Here is an 11,422-nt window from a genome sequence, read left to right as displayed (position 1 = left end):
GAATACAAGTTGTGAAGATTTTTAATATCTGCAGAAGAGTAGAGTGGGCACAAAGAGGAAGATTGGGATAGAAAAAAAAGGATGGAAACAGAAATGGGACAAGAGAAGGTAAAACAGAGACAGAAGGGGGAGAAATAAAGGAAGGGGGAGGAGTCTGGATGGTGATCCGGCCCTCCTAGCCCTGGGTTGGTCAGGGAAACCCAACTCCCGCGCGGGGATTGGTCGGATCTCCACCGGACAGAGGGAAAACAGTCTCCCTTCACAGACACAATAAAAGTTTTGAGCTGGGCGCTTTAGCAGCCAGTGGACGCACAACAGGACCTGCATGCTGTGTTTCTCTCTGCGCCTTTATGCACTAAGCTGCGCACGGAAAGCCCCACGAAGCTGAGGATTTATTCTAAACGCAGTTTTTCTATAAAAATGAAGTTTTACATTATATATTAGCGGGAAATACGCGCACACGTCTCGCTTCGCTGCTGCTTTGTGGATTTTCGGATGTTGGTGAATGGCACACTGACGCACGGATTACACGCGCTCCGCTCCTGCTGGACCGATACATCCACGTGCTCCCGTTTCCAAGGCGACCTTACAGTGTTTTGTGGGGATAATAACCGGGTCAGTATTTTAAACCGAGGTCACCCAGCCGCTTGGTTCATTGATGGGGGTGAACATGTCCGGGACGATCCTCCTCCACCTCCTACTCTTCTACTCCGTTTGTCCGCTCAACGCTTTCGGCGAGGACGAGGAGGAGATGACCTGCGACCCGATCCGGATCAGCATGTGCCAGGGTCTCGGCTACAACGTCACCAAGATGCCCAATCTGGTCGGCAACGTGCTGCAGTCGGACGCGGAGCTGCAGCTGACCACGTTCACACCGCTCATCCAGTACGGCTGCTCCAGCCAGCTCAAGGTATACGGGCAGCAGCTCCGTGATCACTAATCATGCGTTAGAGAAGTGAAGCTGGGAAGGGTCCAGCTAGAAACTTTTTGGATCGGCGGGTCCAGTTCCTAAAAAAAGCCTGGCAGAGTTCAGAAAGTCTGCTGTATTTGTGTGTGCGTAAAAGGAGCGTGGCTCCAGAGCACATGACAGGCAGCCAGGCTGCGCAGACTGATGGTGCCAGCAATAATGAGCATATTATAGATTGATTCCCAGGCAGTTAAAATAAGTGGAGGGCTCCCTCCTCTCCTCCCCCCGTCGTGCCATGCTGTCATGTTAATTTGGCTGAAAATGCCCCCTCTGTCTGTTGACATTCTGAGTTCATGGCTCCGCACAGCAGCAGCCGAGCTTTATACTGTAGTCTTCCTGTTAACAATGGTGCCCTCAGTAACTTTAGACAAATGCTGCTTGTTTGACTCTTGCAACTTCGAGGGCAAAAACATGGATTTCTGAAATTTTAACTTCATGCACTGAGATTATGGGGTGCTGATTGTAAATGTATATTAAATAAACAAGCAGGTACATTTGGTCATGTTTAGCTCCCCATAAAAACAAAAAATAGGGTGGGACATTTTTAAAGACAACTTCTCATCCCGTATATTTAGGATATGACAATGTTTCTAAACTAAATAATATAATTTCAAAAGTTATAAACGTGACAAGTGTTACATCTTAAAATCTTATATAGAGTTGAATCTAAACATTTTTAATTTAAGTACAAATATGTTTAACGTGACATCTATTTGTTGAAATCCAAGCACGAAAGTGGTTGTTTTAAACTAAGTAAACATCTCAGGATCCATTTGATAGATTAGGAGTTAATTTAACCATAGATTATTTATAAATGATTCTGTTTGGGTTTCCTCCACAAATGGTTAAAATGATTCTAATCCAAGACCTTAAATAGGGACTCTACTCACTATGCTTTATTTATTTATTTTTTGGGTGAGATACTTTTGTTTTACAGCAGTCTGAATTCGGTCCAGTATTTATTTAAAACAAAAAACATTTACTTTTAGATGCAACTAAATACATTGATTAATTTAAATATTTATATTAAACTTCATATTTTTATAGTGGATTATAATTTTATATAGTCAGGCTTTATTCTAAATAGTTATTATTTTACGTCATTATTTGTGGTCTGTTAATATTTGCGTGTATAACTTTACAGTCAGGGCCCCATGCGGGAGTAATGACTGCATAAAAGATGGAGATAACCTCCCTTTTCTCTTTTGGTGAATTATTAAGCTGTTTGGATCCTGTTGTTAAAATATGTTATGTGACAGCCAAGCAGGATAAAATCAACCTGCCGTCCTCCAAGTTGTAAATCATCCTGTAAGTTTAGCTGACACCCCTCCCTTCCTGCTGCTCTCCCTGCACACGCAGAGAAAAACACACTAAAGATGGAGAAAGAGGAAAGAGCCACCAGCTAATGGAAGGCTTCCTGAGTGGTAACTGGAGCGGCTTTTAGCATTAAAGTGGCAGCGCTCAGGTTACAGACGTTCACCGTCCTCGTCACTGGTTAGGCATGCACCGTGAGAAGGTTCATTACAAACCAGGCTGGATGTAACTTTATATCTTCTACTTGTTTTGTGAATGAATGAGTCGAAACGCAAAAGCTGCAAGGATTTGCATCCAGTTCTGTTTACAACCTTTCGGATTTGATCTGAACTCACCGAAGGGCTCAAGTTAGATGTGTTAAGTTTGGGAACAGATGTTTATCAGTGTTGTGGGGAAACTGTTTCCAGATCAGTTAGGCAGCTCAGTTTGCAGCTATAAAGCTGACCCAGACACTGATCAGAGAGCAGTAGAGAAAATTAAGTGCTGGGAAAATGTGATCTGGAGTTTATATCAGTTGGAGTTCACACAGGAGGGGATTCGACTCAGCTGATGCATCATCAGACGCGTGTGTGTTTGCTCAGATGTTTAACCCTCTGGAGGCAGGCGTTGCAGATTTGTAACAGTTAAAACCTACCTACCTGGTTACTCCACATACGTATTTCATGAGCATTTTTTAACTCAGAATTACCCCTGAAGGACTTATTTTTTCGTCCTTTTATCAAAATTGAGTTTGAGCCTGAGAGGGTTGTTTGCGAATAAATTCTCAGACTTTCTCAATTTGAACACTCTTGGATGATTTGGAGATTCCGTTTGTCCAGAAGCTGAGTGTCAGGGACTTGCATAAACCAGCCAGGAGAGCACGGATGATTTTCTTGACATGTTAATTTATTACTTTTTTTTTCTTTTCTCCAAAGAGGGTTCCAACCAGCACTTGACATTACAAGACGATGGACGAAGTAACAAAGTAACCCAAACTCAGGATCTGACTACAGACATGCACCAAACAAAAAACCTCCTACAGACACAACATGATCAACTTAAATAGTGGCTGATCATACCACTGCCAACACAATAGGGTGGGGAGACATCAGTAAACAAAACATAAACTACCCCTAACAAATTCATACTAATCAGTCCATTCTGTTTGAGTTACTTCAAATGAAAACATTACTATCAAAACTCACCTACTATTTACAAAAGAGAATAACTAAATTCACAAACACAGGAATCTTCTCTGTTGAGAGTTGGTATGACCCAATGGTGCTGATTAGGCCAAGTGATCTGCTACAGCTGCTCCAACTCCAAGGCCACTGGCAACTCAAAGAAAACATATTAATCATACACCCCTACAGACTAAACCCGATGAGTAACTGAATGTGTGCACTTCATACAGTCACCCAAACAGTCAATCCATGGAAACAAACACCTTTATTCAAAATAAAAGAAACATTAACAGTCATTTACTTGAAGTGTGACAGCAGGGCAGCTGTCACACTGAGGCTTGTCTGTCAGCGGACCAATATGAGCCCCTTACATCAAGACTTAATGCAGATTTTGGCCACTTTGGTATAAAAAAAAAGCAGCTGCAGACCCAGTACTCCCAGCACCAGTCCCACGGGCCTGCAGGGTTTTGTTTGTTTCTTTCGGCTGAGGGTAGCTAAGTGAGACAAACTTTCTACTTCTATGAATTCTCATTTCATGAGCCTGGCACAGTTTTACTTTTTGGCTTCCAGCAAATTTCACAGTAGGTGCATGAAATCACCTCAAATGTCTGCCTTCTGCAGCAAGAGAGCAGCTCTCCCCTTGCATTACCATCAACCGTCAGCAAACAAAGTGGCTCAGGATCTTTATTAGAACAAGAGCGAGTTCAGATTTTTTATATTTACCTTTATTGTAGTGATGCTCAATGCATCACAAACGTGTAGTTATAGCAAAATCAGAGTGTTGCAATGATCTACTTGGACCACAACAAATTAGATACTCTATTTAAGTGACATGCATTTGCATGATGACTTCAAGGTCTACAGTCAGTGCTCAATAACTAAAACACACCAAGGGTTGTGACACAGGGGAGTGTAGTGTATATTCTGCACAATATTGAAGAATAATGGTGCACTGACATATTTTTCTTCATCTAAATGCACAATCCCATGCAACATTCCAAAGTCCTGCTCTGCCTCAAAGTGTGTTTTGCTTGACTCTCTTCTACTGCCACTACTCAGCTTCTAAACAACAGAAAACTAGCTGTTGGAAGGATTAAACACAGATCTGCCTGGGCACCTTTGGACCAGATTAGCGCTTTCAACTAAAGGTCAAAATAGAAATTCCACTGGTATAATAAAGTAATAGGATAAAACAATACATGATTAATGCATGCAATTGTTTGTAAGAAACTATTCTAGCGAGCAAGCTGTAGCAACTTGAAGCCCAAATACGCAACTTACCTTCTGCCACAGAGCAAAACAACCAATTTAATCAGAATAAAGTCAAAACTACAATGATTCTGTTTGTGTTTTTAATGATTTAGTCTCATTTTCTCTCTGATCATCTCAAAAGAATGCTTATTTTCCAGAATTTTAGTGTGCAATGTCTTATTTTTTGTGTCTGCAGTTCTTCCTGTGCTCGGTTTATGTGCCCATGTGCACAGACAAGGTTCCCATCCCCATTGGGCCGTGTGGCAGCATGTGCTTGTCTGTGAAGAGAAAGTGCCTCCCGGTGCTGAATGAGTTTGGCTTCATTTGGCCTGAGGTGAGTCACGTTGTCATGACAGAAAAGCCTGAATGAACAAACATATTTTTAAGAGAAAGTCCTGATTAGCAGAGCGGAGCGCGAGCATTAGGAAGGGTCGTTACTTTAGATTGCGTTTTTCTGCATGAAAACACTTCCCAGGATTAAATGTTTATGACCGTGATGCTTCCTTCCCAGGTGCTCAACTGCAGCCACTTCCCACCTCGAAATGACCACAACCACATGTGCATGGAGGGCCCGGGTGACGAGGACCCCCCCTACCAGCCCGTCCGCCACCCTCCCCTACAGGAGGAGTGTCAGGCCCTGGGATCTGCACCTGATCAGTACACCTGGATCAAACAGACAGAGAGCTGCTCCCTCCAGTGCGGCTATGACAGCGGGCTCTATCGACGGGGCGCCAAAGTCTTCACGGACGCATGGATGGCGGTTTGGGCCGTTTTGTGTTTTCTGTCGACCACGCTGACAGTGCTGACCTTTTTGTTGGACTCGCAGCGCTTCTCCTACCCCGAGAGGCCCATCATCTTCCTGTCCATGTGCAGTAATCTGTACAGTGTGGCTTATCTGGTGAGAAAGACATCTGTTCTTTAATAAAATGTGTCAGAAGAGGAGTTTTGCTTCCTTTTCCTGTTATTAATTGATCTACTAATGTTTACAGGTGCGGCTGACTCTTGGTCGAGAACGCGTTTCCTGTGACCTGGAAACTGCTGCAGTACCCATTCTGGTTCAAGAAGGGTTAAAGAACACCGGCTGTGCCATCGTTTTCCTCCTGCTCTACTTTTTTGGCATGGCCTCTTCTCTCTGGTTAGTTTAAACAGTCTTCTTCATCTCGTTGTCTCAGTTTGCCCATTGTCACCAGCTGCTGCGATTGGCTTGTGGTGGAACAACTGGAAGACGAGACTCGCATCCTGTTTTCTTTAAAAATCAACCTATCCTGTCTCATAACCTCTGTACTAGTTGGATTCAGTTCCAACCAAGGCCTTTCTCCGGACCAAAGTGGCGGTGGAAACTGCTGTCACAGCTCTTTTTTTTTTTTTCACTCGACTCTTGTTTTCCTGTTTCTCTTTTCTTCTTTTGGAGAAGCTACAGGAGAAGGACCTTTCCCACTCTTAGATTATGATCACTACCCTCAATTCTCAAAACTCGTGACCAGCTCCTTTCTTGATAACCTAATTACAGCTGGAGACATCCTCATGGTTATTGAAAAGGCTCAAGGAGTGAATCATATGATGTTTTAACAGCAATTCCCTTGTGTAGAATATATTTTAATATACATTTTTATTAAAAATGTGAGAAAATAAGCCCACTTTTAATTGGAATCACGCTGTTTTGGTATGTTTTGTGATGCATTTTGTATATGGCCAGGCCATTCCTCCCACCTGCTCTTTCATAGCCAGTGGAGCTAATTATATGCCGCACAAGCCAAAGATGAAGATAGCAGAGACAAAAGTGACAAGGAAAGGGTGAGCTGCAGGTCTTAATGGATAGAGAGCAAAGTCACCCCCTTCAGGAGAAATCACATTCATGTCTAAGTTGATAAGATCATTTGTGCTTCCCAGACTAGCATTTTTAAAGCATATTTATTCATTTGCTTGTTTGTTTGTTTGCTTATTCATTTATTTATTTTCTCTATTGAATAAATGCACCAGGCACAAGTTTCCCCTTGCTGTAGCTTTGTAAATTATACAGAAACACAAACATTTATAGTCACCAATGCTATATTTGAGTGAATTTGGGCCAAAATGTTTTTAATATTTCCCTTTTTTACACTCGTTCTCCTCATTTGGTTCCCAATTTGGTCAAACCCCCCAAAGTTAATAATAAATAATAATAAATTCCTTAGACTGTATGACTTGTGGAAACTGATTTGATATGAAATCCTAAATGGTAAGTCTGTGACTATTTTGAGAAGGAATGTGCTTTTGAATATTTGCAAACATTATTTTTCGTCGTGGAAATTTACTTTTAGTTATTTGTTTCTAATAACAAACTAGTAGGACTGTTCTCAAAAATTTAAAAGGTGAATGTTCCACTCAAATGAAAAACCTTATTAAACATTTAAAATAAATCATTTTTAGTCACATTTACTTTGAAGTGTATAAACCTGGCAGCTTTTCACTCTCTGTCCTCCATCTGCTCCTCCAGGTGGGTGATTCTGACCCTCACCTGGTTTCTGGCTGCGGGGCTGAAGTGGGGTCATGAGGCGATTGAAATGCACAGTTCCTACTTCCACATAGCAGCTTGGGCCATCCCTGCTGTTAAAACCATCGTCATCCTCATCATGAGGCTGGTGGATGCGGATGACTTGACGGGGCTGTGCTACGTTGGGAACCAACAACAGGAGGCGCTCACGGGCTTTGTGGTGGCACCACTAGCCACCTACCTTCTCATAGGTAAATACAAACTTTTCCTCGGTATAATCCTTTAAAGCAGTGGTTCCCAGCCTTTTTCCCAAGGGGCCCCTTTTTTTACCAGTAAAATTTTTGACGTCCCCCTCCCATCCTCTCTTCCAGTACAAACAATATTAAGTAATGATAAAATTGTTCAAGCACATTTTAATATGCTTTGATTCAATAGATAACAGTAATAGTAGGCTCCAGTACAGAACAAAGTCATTAACAAAACCAAACAGAGCATAATGTGCTTGACAGTTTGTATTACTTTTCTGAACACATTGTTTCTTGTAAACACTGATAAATCAATCATTCCTTTCAATAAACGTTTGACACATAAAAAATACACTGAGCAAAATGTACTTAAATGTGTATATTACTGTTTATACTAGATTATTTACTGTAAAGGCTGTGATTAATCAACCAGTCCTATCTTTAATGAACTTTTGACACTTGAAAATAAAACAGTGAGCTGAGCAAAATGTTCTTAACAGTGTCTTACTTTTTCTGTACTAATTATTTCCTGTCTTAATATCAGTAAACTTTTCACTCATGAAAAAAAATGTGAGAAAAATGTAGGCTATAAACAAGTAATTAATGACGTTTTAACCCCTTAAAGTGGAGAGGTCCTGGCGACCCACTGAGAGGCTTTGGCGCCCCCTTGTGGGGGTCGGGACCCCCAGGTTAGGAACCACTGCTTTAAAGCAACACCACATAAGTTGCCCCTCCCACTGGTTGAAAGCGGAATTACAACTGCCGTAAACAACCCTACTGTAGACAGCGCTAACAACAAGCTACTGCTAACACGAGCCAACTGATACTAAGTAATCCACAAAATAAAAAGATCCACGAATCCAGTAGCAACAAAGCCAGGTCACCATCAGTCCATGATTTTGTAGCCTCCTTAAGCTTCCTCAAACTAGCGTAGGCCGCATCGATGTTCCCTCCGATTTTAGCTCATTGCTTCACCTCCAAAGACATTACTCTCTTACTTTTACTTTCAGGCTGTGCTATGATGCCATCAAAAAAAGCACAATTCTTCATCTTGTTGTGCGTTTTACTGACAACTGAAAAAGCTAACAATCATTTTTATGAGCTAGTGGTACAGTAAATACTAAATAGCACCCTCTAGTGTTCCTTTTCAAAACATAAAACTGTGAAATGCAGCTTCTGGTCAGTAGAGTGCTGTCTAATGTAAAGTTGCTGAAGTTAATGGCTCAAAAACCACTGAAACCAGTTTGAAAACAATAGCCTAAAGTGTTCAAACTCTCTAGAGATGCTTTAAAACAGCATTTCTGAATAACTGGCTCTATGTGTTTTTTTTCCCTCAGGAACTCTCTTCATCTGTGCGGGCCTTGTCGCCCTTTTCAAGATCCGCTCCAATCTGCAAAAAGACGGAGCCAAAACCGACAAACTGGAACGTTTAATGGTAAAGATCGGAGTTTTTTCCGTTCTTTACACCGTTCCGGCATCCACTGTCATCGGCTGTTACCTCTACCAGCTCTCCCACTGGGGAGAGTTCAGGGCCAGCACCCAGGACTCATACGTGGCATCAGAGATGCTGCGAATCTTCATGTCGTTGCTCGTGGGCATCACGTCAGGGATGTGGATCTGGTCGGCAAAAACCCTCCATACCTGGCAGCGCTGCTCCACCCGGCTTCTGAGAGACAGCCAGGCGAGCCGAGGAGGAAAGAGGGCACCTGGCGAGGGCTGGATAAAACCCGGGAAAGGCAACGAGACGGTGGTGTGAGGAGTAAGTCAGAGGAACGGACGGACAGAAATTAAATTCTGCATTCTTCTCAAACAGAGACTGGCTCTGCCAAATGAAGGATGAGAAGGGGTTTATGTATGTGTCAGCAGGACTTTGTTAAAGAAGCCACTCATCACATGAAATCCCTGATAATCCCTGAGTCTGTGCCTCCTTTGGAGGCCATGAAGGAGAAAACAGGAACATGGAGTCGTGCAGTTCTGGCAACAGAAGACTCTACCTCTGTTAGATCTAAGTTGACCAGAGAGGTGGAAAAAAATACAGAAAAGGGCTCAACAGGGCGTCATCGTAGCATGGATGAATGAGCTGTAAATCAGTACCTCTTTGCCTTTTTCTCCAAAGTTCTGAGCAGAAAAGACGAAATCTGCTGAATGCAGTAAACCTGAATGTCGTCGTAAAGTTTTAGATTTTACACTGGAGCAGATTTGGAGCACCCAGAAGTACCTTTTTGCAGTGAAATCAATTATTAATATAAAGAAAAGCCAAAATAAGTGTAATTAAAAAACAATAATCTGAAAAGTTGCCTTAAATCTTCGATTTGTTTGCATTCAAACAAACCTCCAGTAAAAGTACAGGTGGTGGCGTCGCTCTGAATTTTAGGGAAACCAGCTCTAAGCTGCACTACTGCACTATAAATGCATAATATGTGAAGTCTGATAACAAATGTGCAGACATGTGCACAGAGCCATGAACAGGGGAAGCTTGGTGAGTCATGAAAAATGCTGCAAAAAAATGCTAATCCAGCACATATTCTTCAGTTTTTATTATTATTTTTTTTGTCTTTTGGGTTAGGAAGTGTCACGGTGTCTGGAAACGAGACTCTGTGAGAGACCCAGCGAACGTCCTGGCCTCTCTGGGAACCCTGTTGCTGTACACGCTCTTGGGTTACCATAAAATCCAGGAAATTTAATTATTAACCCTGCTCTTTTCCAAACACTGGGTCCGAGGCAGGTTTAAGGATGAGAAGTTATGGGACAGTCCGGTGCCAAAACACACATTATGCAACCCAGAGGCTGTCGCAGAAGTGTGCGTTTTCGTGCACGCACGTACGACGCTGTGCATGAAAACTCCTTTTTTAGAAGAAGTGGGGTTGGGTTTTAAACGAATTTTCCCAAACGCACCAAGGCTCATTTCTCAGACAATCAAGTCCACCCTGGAGTTTATTTTTGTTCATTTCATGGATGACAGAAGCAGGATTTTTAATGGCAAAAGGCTTTTCCGATGATTGTAATCTTGCAGTTCCCTGCAACAACTGTAAGCTTTAAGTCCAACGGGTTGGTGGTAGGGACTCTTCCTGTCCTTCACCCTTTGAAAGTTTTGTGTTTTTTGCCTGACAATCTGTAGCGACGCAATTTAATGAGCTTTTGTCTGTATATATATGATGGGTGTAAAATGATCTCTATTTTGGTAATTGAAGTCTATCAGTTTGGATCTTTGTAAGCAGACAGCGCCTCGCACAACCTGTACATCATTCTTGGCAAATTTTACGCTGAAATTGAATTTTAAGAATCGTTTTTGGGCTCCGTGCATCAAGAGATGTATGTTCTTGTGAAACTGAGACAGCTCATGATAAAGCAGCATACCTCAGAACACTTATTAAATTTCCAAAGTCAAACTAACGTTACATTCGCTTGAAGTGAATTGAATTACCCTCTGACCACCTCCCCTCTGAGTGTTTTGGCCGGACCCCTCCCTCATGACCACATCCAGCTAGAAGGTGAAATTTCTAAACAATCGCAGAACGTGCTTCAAAACGCGAGTGAGAACGTGTGAAACGACTTTAACCACTAGTCATGCAGGTTAGTTCAAGTCTTGTAGAGACCCAGATGTGAATCTGAGGTCCTAACGTCACAGACCAGGAGGTCGAGGCTGCTCAGTTTCTTTATCCTTTCGCGAGGTTCGCTACAAAGAAAACCTGCTAATTCATCCTTGTAAAAATGTGACAATTTTTAAAATGTGTTTATTTAAAAAAGACTTTTGTATCAGAAGATAAATAAAAACTTTTTTGGATTACAGTTTGTAAAATTACCCGTGTGTGTGTGTGTATTACTTATATTGTGTCAAAACTGAGTTAGAGCCGTTACAGGTATATTTTTAACTGCGCAAAAGGCATAAGAAAATAAAAAAGCATTCTTTTAGGGCTTTCACATGTGACAACCTTAAAGTCATAACTTGTCAAGTGTTGGTTTGTGGGCCAATCAGCTTTCTAGTGTGTTGGACAATGCTGCCACCTCT

General features: G+C 42.0%; 1 protein-coding gene across 1 annotated transcript; it reads left to right on the top strand.

The window, feature by feature from the left end:
• Window positions 1–425: 425 nt before the first annotated feature.
• Window positions 426–9,398, top strand: fzd4 (frizzled class receptor 4). The gene is made up of 6 exons (XM_015951703.3): window positions 426–910; window positions 4,892–5,029; window positions 5,207–5,593; window positions 5,685–5,830; window positions 7,172–7,419; window positions 8,751–9,398. The coding sequence occupies exons 1-6, from the start codon at window positions 659–661 to the stop codon at window positions 9,167–9,169; spliced, it is 1,590 nt and encodes a 529-aa protein (XP_015807189.1). The 5' UTR covers window positions 426–658; the 3' UTR covers window positions 9,170–9,398.
• The last annotated feature ends 2,024 nt before the right edge of the window (window positions 9,399–11,422 follow it).

Source organism: Nothobranchius furzeri, chromosome 13 (genome assembly GCF_043380555.1).
Source record: "Nothobranchius furzeri strain GRZ-AD chromosome 13, NfurGRZ-RIMD1, whole genome shotgun sequence".
In the NCBI taxonomy this organism is placed as follows: domain Eukaryota; kingdom Metazoa; phylum Chordata; class Actinopteri; order Cyprinodontiformes; family Nothobranchiidae; genus Nothobranchius; species Nothobranchius furzeri.
Note: the sequence above shows the minus strand (reverse complement) of the source record. Positions and strands in the feature narration are given on the sequence as shown.

Excerpts from the sequence above, each read along its gene's own strand:
- fzd4 (XM_015951703.3), top strand. The coding sequence starts at position 659 with ATGGGGGTGAACATGTCCGGGACGATCCTCCTCCACCTCCTACTCTTC. Across the intron at positions 5,030-5,206 it reads TTGGCTTCATTTGGCCTGAG|GTGCTCAACTGCAGCCACTT; the intron begins GTGAGTCACGTT and ends CTTCCTTCCCAG. Across the intron at positions 5,831-7,171 it reads GGCATGGCCTCTTCTCTCTG|GTGGGTGATTCTGACCCTCA; the intron begins GTTAGTTTAAAC and ends CTGCTCCTCCAG.